The sequence below is a fragment of the Plectropomus leopardus genome, chromosome 4 (assembly GCF_026936395.1).
Source record: "Plectropomus leopardus strain MGB_pleo_1.0 chromosome 4, ASM2693639v1, whole genome shotgun sequence".
NCBI classification, from domain to species: Eukaryota; Metazoa; Chordata; class Actinopteri; order Perciformes; family Serranidae; genus Plectropomus; species Plectropomus leopardus.
The window spans coordinates 5,849,027-5,868,284 of NC_142179.1; the positions used below are offsets into that span (position 1 = coordinate 5,849,027).

At 38.9% G+C, this 19,258-nt stretch overlaps 1 protein-coding gene across 1 annotated transcript in view; it reads right to left on the reverse strand.

Moving 5' to 3' along the window:
- smarca2 (SWI/SNF related BAF chromatin remodeling complex subunit ATPase 2) overlaps window positions 1-18,999 on the reverse strand; it is a 58,497-nt gene extending 39,498 nt beyond the window's left edge. Inside the window, exons 1-15 of the mRNA XM_042489023.2 lie at window positions 18,860-18,999; window positions 16,871-17,134; window positions 16,012-16,141; window positions 15,298-15,717; window positions 13,668-13,769; window positions 12,014-12,263; window positions 9,767-9,893; window positions 9,047-9,220; window positions 8,356-8,529; window positions 6,962-7,132; window positions 5,850-5,900; window positions 2,993-3,123; window positions 1,910-1,967; window positions 1,565-1,659; window positions 18-165 (exon numbers count right to left, since the gene is read on the reverse strand). Coding sequence (XP_042344957.1) covers window positions 18-165; window positions 1,565-1,659; window positions 1,910-1,967; window positions 2,993-3,123; window positions 5,850-5,900; window positions 6,962-7,132; window positions 8,356-8,529; window positions 9,047-9,220; window positions 9,767-9,893; window positions 12,014-12,263; window positions 13,668-13,769; window positions 15,298-15,717; window positions 16,012-16,141; window positions 16,871-17,104 — 2,265 coding nt within the window. The 5' untranslated portion in view covers window positions 17,105-17,134; window positions 18,860-18,999. The remainder of the gene's footprint in view (window positions 1-17; window positions 166-1,564; window positions 1,660-1,909; window positions 1,968-2,992; window positions 3,124-5,849; window positions 5,901-6,961; window positions 7,133-8,355; window positions 8,530-9,046; window positions 9,221-9,766; window positions 9,894-12,013; window positions 12,264-13,667; window positions 13,770-15,297; window positions 15,718-16,011; window positions 16,142-16,870; window positions 17,135-18,859) is intronic.
- Window positions 19,000-19,258: the final 259 nt, after the last annotated feature.

The following is a 19,258-nucleotide window of genomic DNA, read 5'->3' on the forward strand; positions in this document are numbered from 1 at the left end:
TGTGTGTGTGTGTGTACCTGGTAATGTTTGAGTGTGCCGTTGACCAGCAGCGACGACTGCTTCTCCACCCTTTCAATGACAGCATGGGCCACACCATAGTAGGACTGGGAGCTGGTTTGTCCAGTGGGAACACTGTACTCATCATCCACGTCCTGCTTTGCTGACCTGATTGTGTGATATAAAAAAGGGAGAGTATTTGAACTGTGTGTTTAGAACTGATTTTAATGATCAGTTTTGAGGCGTAGTGGGGTCTGACACCGGGAGTTCAGCTGGAGTTCAGTAAGAGCTCCACGCTAAAAACCCGTCTGGAAAAGCCAAGATTCAGTTCAAAGTCGGACAAAGCTTTAGGTATTCATGTTCTATTTTTTCTTTAATTGAAGTGTCCAAAATTTTAAACACATATGAGGCTCGTGCTAGGAGAACCTGACAGAGATGCTTTATTTTCCGTTGAAGGGCAAAAACCTGTTTTCAACTTTTTTAAAGCAGGGTTATATGAGGTTAGTTTGTTGTTTTTGTATTGATGGTGATTCCACACTAATCCTTTAAAACAACAAAATCATACAATAACACAAACAAACAAAGGCAGCAGTAGACCAACAGCTTCTGCGTTCTGTGAGGTAAAATTGCTGATTTTGTCAAAGAATTATGGCTTTAAAGAGATCATAGATGACGACTTCATTCGTGTGCTGTCTGACGGCAAAATAAAGTAGTGTAAATATTCTAATTATAATGTACCCTTTAACTGATATTGATCATTTTAGGTGGCTAAAAACTGATTTGCTGCTCCCCTGTCCATAGCAGTATATGACTTTGCTTCCTCTTTGCTTTTCTAAATTGAAGGCATGCTGACCACCATCTCATGACGGTACAGTGGGACATATACTGCATGTTGCACATGCTGTTAAATAATAATGTCTGTGAGATGAAAGAAAGCTACTGTTGTAGCACCTGTGTTTGTGTGTCAGGAATGCCTTTTTAGCTAAACAACATCCTGAGAGGGCAGACACGCTACTAATCTCTGTCACCCTTGACATGAAAAACTATTAGGATTTGCACCACTTATGTAATAATAAAGAGAAAAAAAAACATTGTCTGAAAACATTTCTTCAGATTTGGATTTTGCGTGCCCTGTATGCGTCATCCATGTCCTTTGCCAGTTACATACCTGTGTCATTAACTGCACTACATGCAGTGTTTTTTTAGAGATTTTAGAGATGTCTAATACTCATGCTACGAGTTTTTGGCCTGTGCTATAAAACTATCAATCTCTGTAGCACCAGTGCTATGTGCAAAAAAAAGCTGACGTACAGCCCTGCATGTACTGCAGTTAATACACTGACTATGGATAAATACCTCGTACAACCCCACAAAAAAACTATTCCTTTGTCTTTATTATAAAATAAAACCTGATTTAAAAAAGAACCTAGTCCAACAAAAGCACGCTTAAATTCTAGTGTGCCAAGAACTGGAAGTCAAACTTTGTTTCTAAGTGATGAAATTCCAGCAGCAAAAAACCAAAAGTCAATCTGACATAGTGGGAAGTATAATAAATATAATACATTACTCGATAATGTGCTTGGTGTCCGCCTGCTGAACTGCGTCTTCATCGTCGATTATCTTCTTTTCCTCTGGTTCTGCTTTGGCCCCTTCCTCTTCCTCCTTATGAGGCACAGTTGATTACACATGACTGGGAGCATCCTTAATATAATAATAACAGCACAGACAGACCACAAGTAGCTCTGATAATACTTGAGTGCATACAGCTACAGCCCCCTGGTGGATCGGGATATGTGTGTTTAGTGCGACTGAAATCCAGTTTAATAACATTTACATGATTTAAAGCATTGCAGGAAGAGAAGCTGATCTGAATCCTCCACTGTGGGAGTTTAGTATTGAGAAAGTCACTGACCTCCTCCTCAAACTCTGAGCCGCTCTCCTCGCTGTCTGACCGTGGGGCGACCTCATACCTGGTATTCAAAGGTGGGGAAACAAAAGAACGAAAAAGGATTCAGTTACTATATTTCACACATCGAAACACTGAATCCTTTTAGAATTTTTAACAGCTCCCAAAATAAGCAGGGAAGGAGACTTAACAAACCACCCTTTAAAATCTTAAAGACTCACAATTTCTTCCTTATAAATATTTTAAAGGTTACAGAATGCCTGCAAAAACATGTGCTCATTTACAAAAGAAAATTGACTGAAAATACACCTCTGGCTGCAGTTACAGGCATATAATGTGAGTGAAAGCATTTATCTAGCCTTTGTAGAGAGCCCTGTTAATCATATTCAGAGCATTACATGACATGATCAATTGAAATGCCCCATGTGTGGCAAACCTTTGGACTACTTCTCCAAAGAGTTACCTTTCAGATGAGATCCTTGTCTCATGACTGTCAACAAAACAGCTCAACAACATTGGCCAGTTTAAATTTAAAAAAGGGTTCCAGCAGTTTGTAGCTGAATCTAATGATACATCTGGTGCTAACATTACCATGTTGCCTGGTTTATGTTTGACAAATTAAGATTTGCATTCAAAACTGCAGAGTGCACAAAAAAATTAAATGATGCCATTGCTTAACATCATTCACAGGTTAACCATGACTTTGCAGCTTCATTAAAGCTCTGGGGAATAAAAAGTCATCTTCCAGAGGTGGTGAATTCATGTTTTCTTTATCTGATTAGACTTAATGGATGCAGTACTTTTTGTACTTTATTAACTTCAAGATACATATGTTGTTTTGTTTCTGATGTTATTGTGATGCATGGAGTGTAACAACTGTGCACAAAAAGGGGATCCCTGTTAAATGCTTCAAGGAAAGGACTTTTCTTGTTCCTACCATTAATAATAGTAGTTTGTTATTCATTAAAACAACTAAAAAACAACTATGGCTGAACAAAAAAACTCACACAAGACAAAAATATCATCACTTAAATTTCAGAGGCACGTCAGAAGTTGACAGCAGCTCTAGGCAGTTATGTGCCTCCTCACCCAGGGTTCATCTCGAGCCAGGCCTCCAGCTGGCTGGATTTGGGAGCATCGGTTCCCTGTAAAACTTTGCCAGTCTCTGTCTGAATCACTTTGACTGGCAGCTCGCTCATTTGGCTGCTCTCATCCATGGGCTGCAAAACAAACACAACCACACAGAGGGACATGTGTGCAGATAAACAATTAGTCATGTTGGAGAAATTTGCACAGTTGTTTCTGTTTTTTTAAACATTTGTCAGAACAAAACCCTCCATTTTTCAAAATATAAGTAAGAAAATTTGCATCATTTGTTAAAAATCTTTCTTATCAGCTGCAGAGTTTTTGCTGTTTCTGTGGCTGCATATGATGAGAAGGCCAAAACACATACATTGATGTAAATATTGGGACTAAATTGTTTTTGAAAGTAAAATCTTTAACCTGCTCCCTGCTGTGTATTTATAGGAGGTGTTTTTAGTGGAGTTGCATGACTGCACGATGACCTTTTGATAACGAGCACAGAAAATTTACAGCCATATGTTTGCAATCCCGAAATTTCCATCCTCTAATCCTTTCAAGTGTGGTGTGCCATCTGACAAAACTTCACATCTCCAGTTTTCATATGCCGGTTCACCAGATTTTTGCTCTGCATTCCGCTAGCCTCGCTATCTTTGTGTGCCAGGTCTTTTTATTCATTTGATCTTTGCTTCTGAAGCTCACATGCAAATGTATGTAAATGCCTATACTTAATTAGGCGCTGACTTAAAAACATTATTTATTTTATTTTCTACTGAGTATATCTAAACAGCAAAACTAGTTTTTCTTGTTTGTAATTAGAGAGAGAGAGACTGAGAGAAGGGGAGAGGAGGACAGGCTCTTTGAGCCTAATGATCACAGAGGAAGTTATCACCTCTGCTGCCGGAGGCCACTGAATCATCCCCTGATGATCTCTGGTAATGATGATAGTGTGACGCTATGAAAATGCAGGCCATTGCCAATTCCTAGTCAATATAAAGCTGACCTCGCCTAAAAATGACATTATTATTAAGATAAAACTGAAATTATCTGTTTTATTTCTGTCTGAATATGAATTCAGGTCAACACAACTCTCTGTTCTGTCTTTGCTTCGCTGACTCATTGTTTTAAATTATACTTTAGGGATAATAAATCCCAGTTCTAAACTCATAATCAAACCCCTTTATTAGAATCCAACATTGTGGGACTTCCACAGCCCCCTTTTAAAAGATAAACAACTGGGGGGACATTAATGAGTGTTTCTTCCAAAATGGGCCATCAAGGCCTTAGCGCATCAATTTCTGACCCGCAGACAAAGGAGGGAATTAAAATCCGAGGGAAGCTGAGAGGAAAAAACAAACACTGAAGATTTAAATTTGTTTTTTTGCTGCATTATTTATAGGAGGTGCGATTTGCTTTGGTTGTACTGTCAGCTTGGCTGCGGTCTGCCTCTGAGAGGATAATTACTGTTTAATCTGATGTTTTTCATTTCTGTCAGAGCCATTATGCACGTCTCAGTGAAAGCAGCAGAGCAGTGAATATCTCTAAAACAAGCTCTGTTTTAAAGTTAAATATCCTCAAAGAACGAAGGACAAAATTATAGCCTGAGCTGCATCTGTACATCAGGTAGATATGTAGATTTGAAAGACCATCCTAAGCAAAAAATTATAGCCTTTTAGGCCATTTGAGGACATTTTAGGTTGATAAAGCAAACTTGTTAGCAAACAGTTGCTTATTTGAAGATCAAGTAGCAACATTATCATTTATTTGAGTTTTTACTGTATGTCCACTAGATAAACACAAGTCCAACATTCACTCTTCTAGCTCTGTTTTGGTTTCTACCAAATCCTGAGGAAAATAGCTGCTAAATGCTCTACAATGTTCACCAGCTAGTCTCTAACTTTGTCTTTCTGCTGTTTGACAACGCTATGAGAAGAGCGAGAGTAAACCAAAACAGTACACACTAAAAAGCATCATAAAGCCACCGTTTTGCCCTATGAAAGGAGATGTGTATAATTCTGCTGATCGTGATATCTCCAGCTGCACGGACACAACCTGCTAACGTCACTAGTCAGCATGCTACAGAGTGTGGACATAATCAGGAGTCCCACATATTTTCATGGACAAAACTTCAAAACTTTTCTGTGACTTTTCTAGGACCCATAATGGTAATAATGTTTATTTGCCAAACCTCCCTGCATTTTTTTTAAACATATCAAATTTAAACTCTATTCAAATAGAATTTCAGCTAGATGGCACAAATAAAGAGAGAGAAGAAACGCAGGGAGAAATTGAAGAAACAAACGTGATTAACAAAATGTAGTCACACATTGATACATATTATTGACAGCTACAGAAAATAAATTTGCTGTTATGTTCTATTAAGTGGAGGGTTATCTATGGAATATAACTCCAACGCATTCATTACAAACACAAAAACTATTTTCCAAAACTGTCAATGATCTCTACCAATCACATGACCTTTCCAGGGCTGGAAAATGTGATAGTGAAATTCCATGACTTTTCCAAGTTCTCCATGACTGTGGGATCCCTCTATGAACACCATACGTGGGACCTTTTGAACTTCAAGCATAAGTGACCAAGCCAGTAATGAAATCTGAATGCAAGTAGTCAGCTGGAGAATTCTGACAGATGCAGGTTTTGAACAGCAATGTGTCTCAGTTGGCAACTTATGTCTGGATCACCACAACAAATGTTTTAATAAATACTGTATGAGGATTACTCTGAGAACAAAGAATTTAATTGCCAATGATTGCCTAATTTAAATTGTTTTGCATATGATAAATAAATAACATTTTCTTAAAAAACTACAACAAAAAGAAAATAAAACACAAACTTTGCAGCTCACCTCTCCGTCAGGTCCAATGGCACTGGGGCCTTCGCCATCTCCATCCACCCTCTAGAAATCACACACAGGAAACAATTACGTTGACATGTCATTACAAATTCTATATAACAGCAGTTTATGTTTAGGTACAGACAACCCCAGCAATATGTAATCACGCAGTAATGGTGGCTCTATAATGGCATAGCCTCCTCCATTACTCTGTTACACGGCAAGGAGGTGCACTCTAAAAGGATCACCATGGGTCATCTAGGTTACTTTGGGTTTTTTTTCACCTTAAGGGCTATTCTGAGGATCATCATCACAAATGCTCGACTGAGGTGACACAGTATGTGGTGACACAAAGAGCCTCTTGAAATGGCTTCACACCAGTGTCAGGGATCTCAGACCCTCGTAAAGCTGAGAGTCTGCAGGTGTTTGTTCCAGCCAGATGACGCCAGATGAGTTCACTGATTAGTTCTGCCTCTCTGACAGAAGGTGTGAAATTATGCTGTGTAGCGTGTACTCTCAGCCCACCATGTCGCTGAATTTGAGACTGTTTTAATGCTTTAAATCGGAGAGGTAATGTGATCCTTGACAATAACCACATTGTCATTCTGGAAGATGCTTGAAGTAAACAAAATAATGAAGTGTGACATTAATGTGATCAGGAGGCATGATTCATGTCACAGTTAAACCGGCACTCCGAGGGAGGTTTGGACTGAATTTATATAAAGACAGAAACACAGAGCATGAGCTTTAACCTCATTATACTGTGTTTTAACCAAAAAAAGTAATTACCTGCCTTGATCAAGGTCCAGTAAAATTGATAATATAAAATTGTGACCCTTTCAAGAGTTTTTTGTCTTCTCTGGGAGAGAGCAAGTTTGATGTTGAGCGTCACACAAAAAGTAAAGAAGCCATATTGAGAGATGGACTAAGCATTGCTAATTTTGCCCTTTTCATGGTCTTTTTTTTTTCAATAGGAAAAAAATATAAAATAAAAGCAATATAAAGTCAAAACCTTGGAGCAAAACTGCGCTTTTCAAAAACTAGTACAATACAAATCTACCAACTGTCAGCAGCACTGAGCAACATCGTGTGAATAGCCACCACTTGACCGTGTCTCTTCCTACCTTCTTTTTCTTCTTCCTCTTCTTCTTCTCCTTGGCAGCCTGGGCAGCTTTGTGTTCGTGAACCAGGGTGGTGAGGTTGGCCACATATTCATCCGTCTGCTGCAGCAAATAGGCCAGACGCTTGTCTTTCTTTTGGTCAATGAGTTTTCTGTAACCTTCCTCATCTTCCGCCTGAGTTGGAGGGGTAGTGACAGGAGGTTAGTGGTGGAGGAGGACAAGAGCCTCTTATGGACAACAACAGAAAAAAAATATTATCCACTCCAGACAGGGGCTTCAGATCAATGTGCACACACACAAATAGACTGGAAAAACAGCTTTTTTCCCCCCAAAAGCCGTGGCCAGTGTGAGCCCAGACATCTTGAGCTACCATCAGCTAGGCACATGAAATATTCACTTCATGTCAGTCCACTGATTTCACTCTTTATCTGTCATACTGCACCTTCATTGCACTTTTGCTTCAGCTGCTAATGTGTACACACTTATTTGTAATACTTTCATTTACTGACATGTGTGCCTTATTCTCTTTGTAAATATGTGTAAATAGTAATAATTTAAAAGTATGCACCATTTGGGGGTGATGAATTTGCAATCCTATTTGCAAAATGACAATGTACTTCTTATATCTTGAATCCAAAGCTTAATAATATTCATTCAAATCCAGTAAGTCTGCACTTTATGAAAGCAGAACAGCTCTGGTGTGCTAATGCAGCAATCAAATTATCGTACCAGTGCTTGTGCAAATGCTAGCCTTATTAAATATATCAGTTACTGGCCAGACACTCATTCACATAAAGTAATATCCCCTAGTCACAGTCATGACTTAATCGTCTCTACTGAGTACAAGATTGCAAAAAGTCTCAGACAGGTATCTAGAATCATATACTCTGACTGTGAAAGAACCAAAACTTTAGCTTTATCATGTAAAATTCATTAAAATTTATCTCTTACACATTACACACAAGACTGACTTTAATTAATTTTTCACATTGATTAATACAAATTTTAGTCTACAAGAGAGAAAAAAAAATATACTAGCAATCATCCAATGCACTATGTGAGTGTTAGGGAAAAAAAGTAGGATAGGGTTGTCCCTATGCGGGCAGTGTATTGTTCAGGAAAACCATTAAATCCGCAGTATGTGACATTAACAGTGCTTTGGAACTGAAATACATCATTACGGTGTTTGTCTGCAGTAAGTTTGCTGTGTGTGCATCTTTACTCTGTACGTAAACTGCCATCAGTATGTCTGTATATGGTCATTAAGCTGGCGACAAAATGTTTTTCCTGACCTCCTGCCGTTATAAATTAATGTGAAACAAAAAGTACACAAAATAAATAAATAAATAAAATAACATAGTAATGACTGAGAATTACTAAGACTTTCCAGCTCTTACCATCAGTCTCCTCATCCTCTCCTTCTCAATTCTCTCAGTCTCCTTCTTCTGTTCCCTCTCCGTGTTGGTGTGCCAGGTGGCGATAGCTCTGGTGAGTTTCTGCATTTTCCCAGACACTGAGCGGTGATACTCCTTGAAGTCTTTAGCGTGCTGAAGGATACTGTTGAGATATTCCTGAAAAACAGAAAAGTTGTTGAAGTCTAACATCTATTTTGACAACACTGCACACTAGACAAAAAAATCATCAAGTGTCGTGTTGCCAGACGCCACTTTCTTTGTCAGTTATGTCCTCCACTTTAAACAAAATCATTCCACCATGCAGAGACTGTTGCAATCCCTCAGCTTCTGAAGTTGTTACATTTTGTTTTGACTGTCACTCAAAGGACTACTGTCTGTTTTCATGTTTTCTTTTCTTTATCTTGACTGTTTCAGTTGCGTTTTGTTAAAATATCTGCTCAAAGTCATAGAGATTTACAGTTGTATTTTATATGAAAAACTAGGTTATTATGACAGCTTCATTTAAAGGCCACGAATTCATACAACTCAAAAAACATATGTTGGAAACAGTGCTGTTGCTGCATTGGTTCAATACTACATACTGCACTACTACTTTTTGTTCCTAAACCTGGACATCTCTCATGACTTAGAGCTCTTCTCTGCGTTTTATTTCTAACACTGTGGCATAGATCACCTGATGTTTTTGTCTGCGCTTCTTCTCCTGCTCAAGCTTCTGCTGTTTCTCTAGCTTCTCGGTCATGCGGGCCTCTCTCAGCGTCTGCCGCTTGCTGCGTCTGTAAGCCTTGGAGTTGAGGGCTGTCTCCAGCGTCGTGTCTCGCCTCATGCATGCCACCACGTCCTGTCTCAGCTGGAGATATGCACAGGTTAGGGATATCGATGATGCCAAACTGCATCAGCAGTAAACTTGTACTGGAAATAATACATCAAAAACTGCAGCTTGTGAGACATAAAGACATTCTTTACAGGCCTGAAACATGCAATTAAACACTTGAAAGTTATTTTCCTAAAATAATTATATCCTGGCGTTGTAGAGTTGCTAGTGAACTTCATAAGAAAGATCCAACTGAAACTCAATTACTATCTTTTATGATGTACATTACTGTAAAATGTCTATATTCCAAGAGTGCAAATTTGTTTAAAATGCATTATTTTGCAGGGACATTGAAGAATAATTTAATGTCACTCTTCATCCTTCTGGCTCCAGAGGAACTTAAAAAGTTCGTAAATCTATCTACTTACTCTGTAGACTCATGTGCATGACTCAATATGGAAATCAGCAGTGTGTTCAGACACTATGTCGATGATTGAACTCCCTCAACTGTGAGTTGCTGCTTATAGATATATTAATATTCTATGCAGGCACATTAAACAAGAAACAGCAACTGCAGTGTACCTGCCGCTGGAAGTTAAGTAGACGCAGTGCCTTGAGCTCCACTGTGGCTTTAGTCCTCAGGTCGGGGGGAAGTGAGCCTGGCAAACTTTCCAGTTCCTGGATTCGATGTGCAATGCGAGCCTGCAACCTGAGGAACATTATGAAGACGGTATATCAAACTGCAACAACTACCCTGAAGAGAGCACATAATAAATGCACGCTTGGGAGAAGTGTTCTTTATGGACTTTTTCAGTGTCCTCAATGTGGATGGCAAAATTGCCAAATCCCTCCAAGAAACGATGAGAAGGTTAATGCATGTGTGCACGCTATCAACTGTTCCTTGTTTGGCTTTCCAAACAGCAGCTGAGTCAGTTTCTGTTAACTGCAGTTTATTATTGATGATGAGCAACTTTGTCCAACTGTAAACAAAAAGCCTAAAGGGGAGATCACACCGAGACGCATCACGCCAGGCATGACTGCTCGAAAAATGCCTTGGAGGCACGTTTGGATAAACAGCTGGGGGCGCCTGGAGCAGGGCTGCATGCATTTACTGCGTGCGCATCACCAAAAGTGACAGTAAAGAGAAATGCAACTTGAGCTGAAAAGTTGTAAATTTTTGTTTTATGCCTACCCAAAACCGCTAGAAAAATACGTCGTTCAGCAGCACGAGAGGAGCGCCCAACAGGCGTGCTGTACAATGGTTTTGCTAGGGACGCCTTTCTAGCGATGCGTCTGGGTGTGATCGCCCCTTTAGCCTGCTCCTACGTTTCTGTATGATGAAATCTTTGGCAGATTCACTGCAAGTTGTTTACTTTAGCTTTCATTAGAATTCAACAACACCTTCTGATAGCTCCTTGTTATCGAAAGTGCTTCAGTAAAGCAGAGACTCTATAGACATTTGAAATATTTGTAGTATTATCAAGTAGCTTACTTCACCTCATGATAACTTGAGGGAAACATTGGATGATAATTTAGAAGCTCTGGTTTAATTGTTTTGATGATTCAACTGCCAGGGTGCCTCCAATGTTTATCAGTTAACTATGCAGTATAATGAATGCCTTTTCTTCCAGCAGTTTCACAGGGGTGCAATATCTTCAGATGGCCTAACTGAACAGACAAGGTGAAGAGAGGTCAGCTCTCTCTGGCTGTGAGCATTTCTTGACCAATGCAGCTTGTCAAAGGTAAACAGACAGCACAAAGAAGAAAGCATCAAAACAAGAGCTTTGGAAGTTGTATAGAGGGAAAACAAGCCTTAGAGCCACTGTAAGATTAAAGTCTCTCTCATATCGCCATTAGCTGTCTGTGTTGTCAGAAAATGATTCAACCTGTGGGCATACATCACAGGGGATATCAGGGAGCCATAGGGGCTCCAACACAAATTTTTTTCTGCACTATTAAGTTCATAGGTAAGATGTTTAAGTTGAGAACTTTCTGGACAGCTCTAGTCTCAATTAAATGAATTTAAAGTAAAGGATACAGCAGATACAATATCTGTCTCTATGTGCTTCTGTATCTCTAGTGTGTGTGTGTGTGTGTGTGTGTGTGTGTGTGTGTGTGTGTGTGTGTGTGTGAGAGAGAGACTTTTCAATCACATATCTACTTTGAGTCATCCAATTAATGAAAAAACTATTCACATTGGAGAAAATATGAGACATCATCATACACAGAGCCGCCTGAAATCATAATTTAAAATAACTGTGGTTGCAAAACATGCACTGTGAAAACAACACCAGTCTGTGCTGAATATCACGATAACAACATTACTTGCAACAAATACTTGGATATTAAATTATACTACGCAGTACTTGTGCTCGTGTCACGTCATCTCTCCCAAAATATTAACAGATGGCTGACGTGCTATAATTGTTTTCTGCACTCCTCTCGTCACCCTTTACTCCAGTTACTCCAGTACCCTTTCCCACCAAAATCAGCTTGTGCATGAGGGTTCTTTATGCTTGGAAAAGCCCGTAAAAATAGGTGATGGACTGTTATCTCATCGCCAGTAGACCAGTGCTGTGTAGATGTATGCCTTTCTGTATTTTTTCTGTCCTCACATTTGACATCATTGATGGGCCAGAAAACAGGTTAATACACTTGTTTCAGAGCTCCAAAACTGTAAAAAGTAAAAAAGTTTCATACAATGACTAAATATATTTAAGGTAGGCAGGAAGGCTGTAAAGACAACTCCTCATGAACTGTATGCGCAGTAAGTGTTTTTAATGAAGTACTGCAGGACACCAGTGTTAAATAAGTGATGAAAATAAATACCTGTACTCTCTTTCTTGCAGGATCCCCACTGGGTCCAGGCCCTGGGGCTTCTGGATTGGTGTGACGCGGTTCTGTTTCTGCATCTGGAGCATGGGGGACACCTGCTGCCCGGGAGGCTGAGGGGTCACTGAAGCGCCTGGCATGGGCCCAGGTGGCACAGCCGAGGCCTGAGGTGGTGCAGGGGACGGACGTCCACTGGTGACTGGAGTGAGGTGCTTCTGAGCGCTGGCTTGATTCTCACCACCCTGACCTGGAGAGGAAGACTTTGTCTGTTATTGGGTCACTTCTCAGAAGGGGAGAATCACAAAGTAATCATTACAAGTTATTTTGATACTCATATTTGTAGTCATACATGTACAGTTTAGGGGTTGACAGATTACTATTTTAGATTTAACATTTTATTGTAATGATCACAGATAAAAATTAATCAATTAAAAAGTGCAAGGAAAGCATCAACATAGGAGGAACTTTTACTTTGTAAAACCTCAGGGAGCTATTTTTTTTTTGTCATTTTTTAATTAAAATTTTTTACATGACTTTATAAAAAAAAAATGTAGTTGCTGGGAACTTGCTGTATATGATGCTGAAAGTTTCAGTTTTGATTAAACATTTACGAAAGGCATTTAAACAACTAATAATCGATATCAGTCGACCCGTAGTACAGTTGTTAAAAATATAACACAAAGTGCCATATGGATCTGATGACAATAAAACAAACAGCAGGTGTTCATGATGCACCAGTAAGCATAGCACTGTGACCAAGAAAGAGGATTTGGATAAAAATAATGGAAAACTGCTTTATTGAAGTCAGATTTAAAAAGCTTCCAGCCACACACACCGACTTCTTTTTGATTCTGACAAAGACCAGTGTGCTGGTGATACGTGTTGGCCTTGTTTTTCATCTCATAGCAATAATAAAGGCTTTCTTTTGTTCTCAATCACAACAATGTGGTCTCTGCAGGTAATATTTTAGCTGAACACCATGTTCAACTTGTAAATCTACCTCAGAGCTCGATATGGGCAGATCTGTACAGAAATAAACTTTGTTCACCCACACAGGTAGGCAGGTACATAGCAACCAGTGTTTCCTCAGGTCAATGAAACAAGTGCCGGTACTTTTCTATTTTCAAAGGCGTACGGCAGCGTACATGACATCCACACATATCATTATTGGCCTTTTCTCTTCTCGCCACTCCTTTCAAGTAAAGTTTGTTCTCTGACCTGGGACCAGTTTGCAGAGAAAGTACCTTTTAGGAGCTAATGATGTGTTAACTCCCTAAAAATGTATGGAGTCAAAACAGTGTTATTTCAGTTTTAAATTGGCCTCACAAATGACATTTTTGTATTTTGTATTTGTTTTTTAAATTTATGTGTATTTAACTATTATTTTTGATTTTCTCAAAACATCTGTTGAACTTAATTACACTTTAAATCCTGTATACATAAAGCATCATTAACATCGCTGTTAGGAACTGTTAAAAGACTAATGAGCTTAATTTATGGTTGTGATTACCTTAAGCAGCCTGGTCAGTCTCAAACCTTCCACTCATACATTAGATTATAAATGTGTGGAATGAAAAGATGCATTAAAAATCAAAGCTAATGAAGCTCGTTATGTCATTTTATTCAACACATACAGTCGACTCTCACTTACCATCAGACCAAGGCTTGGGTCCTGTGCTTTGACTGTGTCCTTGCATGGTCGGGGTAGGGCAGGGACTTGACTGGGGACCACCCAAAGGTGCCATTGGCATACCTTTCAAGACAATATCAATTTAAATATGAATGATTGTTTTGTGAAGTTTACAGATAATATTCTTACTTAACCAGAACAAAAATTCAACCACATAACACCTGTACTGATGTTACTACACTGGTTTTCAGAAAATTTTATAATTGATTTTAAAATGTTATTCACCTGATTACACCCCCGGTCACCTCAAATACAGGTGAAAGTGCCTTCAGCTTTTTTGCTCCAAGCCACTGAAACATGTTACCTGATGACATCAGTGCACCAACAGTATCATCTTTTAAAGTTCAGTTGATAACAATCCTTTTTATCCACACATTTAAGTATTATGGTTCCATGTAATTTTAATGTATTTTATTGCTTTTAACTCAGGTGCACTTTTACTGGTTTATCTATTATTATATTTTATTTTGTTTTGTTGTTATCATATTTAATTTGTCTATTTATCTTATTTTATTCTGTTTTAGTTCTTGTTTATTTAGTTGAACTCATATGTATTATTCTCGTTAAATGGTCTACTTTTAGTATTATTATTCTATTTATTTTGACAATTTTTCATTAGTTCTGACTCACATCAGATCTTTTACTGGTCTATTCTTCATCATAATCACTATTTTATGAGGTTTTATTTCTAATTTTGAATGGATATGATTCAGTTTTATGGTCGGTTGCTGGCTTTGTTTTGTGCCTGTAACTTGTACCGTGCACTCTGTGCAGCACATTGTGCTTCCACCTGGAATGAAATGTGCACAGAGGTTTGGTTGCTTGCTTGCTTATTTTTGCTGTTTAAACTGAATACATTAAGGTTATACAAGACATTTGAAAATGTCAACTGGAACACAACAAAATTATGGGCCTATTTTTCTGACCTTTAAGAGACTTAATATTAATTTATTGATTATGAAAATAACTATTAGTTATACCCCAACTAATGCCAAAGAATCTGAATCAATATCCAGTAACTCTGCAATACTAAGCTCCCCAAAAGGTTTCGTATTTACCTTAAAATTCACTCCTATCAGGATGGAAAAACATCTGATACCTTTTAGATCATCTGCCACAAAAGGCTTCCATAAAAACTGTGCAATAAAACAGCAGTATAAACAACACCTGAGAGAAATCTGATCAAATCTGAGATTATTTCTTGGTATTAGCAGCAAACAGACATTTCTAAAAATGAGTTGACATCTCCAATATTTTGACTGTTTCTATGAAAAACATATTTGACACCAGTAAACTATTTGGACATGAAAAGCTTGAATCCATTAAGATCTGGTCATGATTACAGCCGTCTTCTCTACACAGAGTGACACAGAGCTCATGCCAGGCTGCATCAACTGCCAGGTTACATTACAGGTTTGGATGCTCTCAGGTCAAAGTATTTGCTGTACTGCGATATGCACAATCCACATTTTGAGGGGGTGTGGCTCACACTTCATGCAGGACACGGAGCTCAAATTAAGGTGTCAAGTGTGTTTGGATCAGATCACAATGTCACAAAAAAATGTATCCCTGAAACACTGAGTCTTCTTACCTGGAGGCCTGTTGTAAGGACTAACACTAGGTGCCTGCTGCTGCTGCTGCTGCTGCTGCTGCTGTTGCTGCTGCTGTTGTTGTTGCTGCTGCTGCTGCATTGTGGGTAGGCTCCTCTTGCCCTGAACAGCCAGCTGGAGGTTTTCAGGCAGTGGTTGCCCACGGCCCAGGATCTTGTAGGCTAGGATCTGAGCTCTGAGCTGCTGCAGCTGGACCGGACTGAAAGCAGAAGGTCCCCGCCCCTGCTGGCTCATGTTGGACATGTTGGGCACCCCTGACTGTGGATCCATGGGCATCATAGGGCCTGACTGGGAGGGAGGCATGTGGGGCGGCGTGGGTCCCCCACCGCCTCCACCTCCTGACATGGGACTGGAAGCATGCTCATGGACACCCATGGGGGATGGATGGGGGGACATGTATCCTACAGCAGAAAGGAAATAGTTTTAATGATTTTACATAACCAAAATTCATACTAGTACCCTTAAAGCAGTGGCTCCATACCTGGGGATCGGAGCCAATCAAACAGTGAAGAGGGACTGTTTTAAAGTGACAAAAGACATACAGTAAAGACTGGGAACCACTGGCTTTAAGTACTGATCAAGTTTTGGAGGCAACAAGGGAAAAGAAGTTATGACAAACTGAAATGTATAAATCCATCATAATTAATTTTGTCTTCTTAGAAAGCTTTTAGGTTTAAAACACAGCAATAAGATACCTTGGCTGTGCTGGTCCATCGGACTCTGTGGAGGCCCCATACCGCTGTGCAGAGATCTCATCCCTACACCTTTCATGTGACCAAAGTGCATTGCATCCGCCATGGCCTTCTCGTTCATCCCTTCCATGGTCTGAAAACGTAAAAAATAAAGACTCAAAATAAAGATCCATTCATTGAATACAACACATTTTACCCAAAACTACAACTTTCAATGCTGTCAATGTTTCAGTGTTTTTTGGTAATCATTTGTTATGTTTAAATGTGCTCTATAATTAAATCTGACTTGACGTTTTTCTTTGCTCTCATCTTTAGTCGCACTTTTGTCAAAAGCTGATCAATGTGCTCAAGAAGTAGAATAACAACTGGGTGTTAAGCTGTTTTCTTGGATGTTATATGCCAAAATTATCAAGACGCTCATTCCATCTTAACATAAAGATTAATATTTCAAAATAAAGAATAATAAACAAATAACTAATAATAAAAATATTTCAAAAAACACACCAACTGATACATACTACCACTTGTGGATTTCCACATATTGTCTGACTGGATTTTTCAGTTTTAATTGCTTTTTTATTTGTTTTAATATTTGAGCTGTCAACTGTTGAAAAGTGGCAACTGACATTAAATATATTTTTGTATTAAAAATGTCTTGTTATTTATCAGGCAAAATATGCACCAGTGCAATAGACCTACAATAAGCCAATATAGGTCAATACATCTTTCTGGCTCTTGTACGAGTCTCATTTAAGAACTAAGCCTGCTTAAAACATCACAGAGATATGAAATAACTACTGCAACACTGTCCTTGTGCAGTACTGACATCAAAACACACTTAATAACAGAAAGCACACAGTACCTTGTGCATAGGGTACATGCTGTCCTGAGAGTAGTCACTTTGTCCCTGGCCCTGCATGCCATGAGGAGCGTTGGGTGTACCAGGTCCAGGACTGGGTCCCATCATACTGTGAACAGAGCCTGGTGAGGGGTCCGGTCCAGGGCTGGGGCCCAGGATGGGCCCTGGGGATAGACCTGCCCCCGGAGAAGGGCCAGGATGGGACATACCACCTGATGTGTCTGAAGGGGTGGACATCTACTGAACTGCCGGAAACATACCAGGCAGCTTCAGGAAAAAAAGAAAAACAAAGAGGAAGTGGATTTTAAAGTCATGTAAAAAATACAGGTTCAATGGTATCATTTAATTACTTATTCTATCTCTACTCATTTGTAAAAAAATAAAATAAATATATGCACACTTTGCCTCAACTCCACACCAGTATTACAAAAAAATACATTAAAAATAAAAAGATATATGATATGATGATTACATAAACTGTGTAAAGATATAAAAATATAATATGTGCCTTGTGCTGCATTACAATATACAAACTAGTATGTAAAGGTTAACAAATATAAAAAATAAAGTGCATTAGGCTACAATGTACAACACAGTGTACATAAGTAGAAGTAAGAAAAAGAAATGTATATAATATGTGCATCATATGCAGTGTTCAGAGGGTTACTTTTTAAATGCAAGTGGTTACAGAATAGTGGTCACCCTGTCAAAAATGTAATACGTTATGTAAAAATTTTAATTACTTGATCATAGTAATGTAGCTTATTACATTTGATTTTTTTAAATTACTTTTCCAACAAATGTTTTAAACAGAGCAAAAAAGCTTAAAAGACCTAAAAACATAGGTACATAAATGTTGCACTTTTTGAATGTTTTTATATGATACTTCTCTGTAATCTAACAATTTTTGTTTAGTAATTTAATGGAATTTTTTTAGTAACTGTAACTGATTACATTTATTTTAACATGTAATTGTAACTAGTTACTCCACGACGATCAGATTCATTCAAGAGTAGTTTTTGTATGAAAGGAGTAGGATACTGAAGAACAACAGGAGCACAAGCCATAACAAACACATTGCAGACATATAAAGCCGCATTGTGTATGCAGACTGTAAACCTGCATATTAAAAAACGCATGTCTTATCACTGGACAACAATGTGACTAACCACTTTTCCATCTATTACATCTGCTCACAACACCTCGGAGCTATAGCTACTGATGTATAAATATAGATATCAGCTCCTCCTACCAGTCTCCCCTGCAGTTTAAAGGCGTGTAATTCATTAGTTTTAACCATAACACAGTGAATCTTGTATGTTATGTTGAGGCTAGCAGGCTAGCTAATACCATTTAATGTATCCATTAATACTGTCACCTCATCTGAAGCAGGGATAACGTTCATGTTTAACAAAAAACAAAAAAACACCGCGCTTACAGCGGTTAAACAGAGGTCTGAAAAAGTCAATTACCAATAAGATACATGATAAATAACGCTGAGCTGGTTACAAAAATAGGTAAACGTTAGCGTTATGCCGTTGTTTTCTGACAGTACAGTTACAGTAGCTCAACGTTATCACTCTCTGGAGAAGCGTTCACTCTGATTGGATCATGGCTTCCCCAAAAAACTGGTGGCCATCACGGATATGCAAGCAAAATCAAAGTTTAGATGAAAGTCAGGCCCCCGAGATGACCTTGACTATATTTCCAGACACAAAAAGCAACTTTAACATCACATTTAGTATCACACAGCTTCACAAAACAAACAACTAGGACGCTTTAGTCGGCTGTCTGCCCCGCTCGACCGTTGAGGAACTTAGCTAACGGCTAGCTGGTTAGCTGACGTTAGCTAGCATAGCAACTAGCCTGCTAGCTCGTCCGGATGCAGAATCCCAGTTAGCGAACATGTCAGAAAAGTTTGGACAGTTAGCTGAACGCAGAGCGGATACGTGTCAACATATATCACAAACGAACCGCGTTAAGTCAGTTTACCTTTCGGCTGAACTGCAACTGCACACAATTAGGTGAAATATATTGTAATGTTTCTTCAAAATATGACTGCTGTCCAAAAGTTCACTCCCCCTCGGTGTTGTTTTGCTGACATGTTAAAGTTTTTCTTCTGTCGCCATTACTGATTTGTCAATGTCACCGGAAATCCCGCCCGCCTCCACAGTGATTGGTTTGATCCCACGTCAATCATCTTAATTTGTTTTCTTGGGCGTGTATGTCTCCTGTTACCACCGCTGTAACTTTCTGTTTGAGTGGCCACGATCACAAACAAGACAACAAAAGTTTACTGCAAAGTTTAGGATCTTGTCAGCCCTGATGACATTAAAATAATAATGTAATAACTTGTATTAAATACTGTGATGAGCACCAATGTAAAACTGA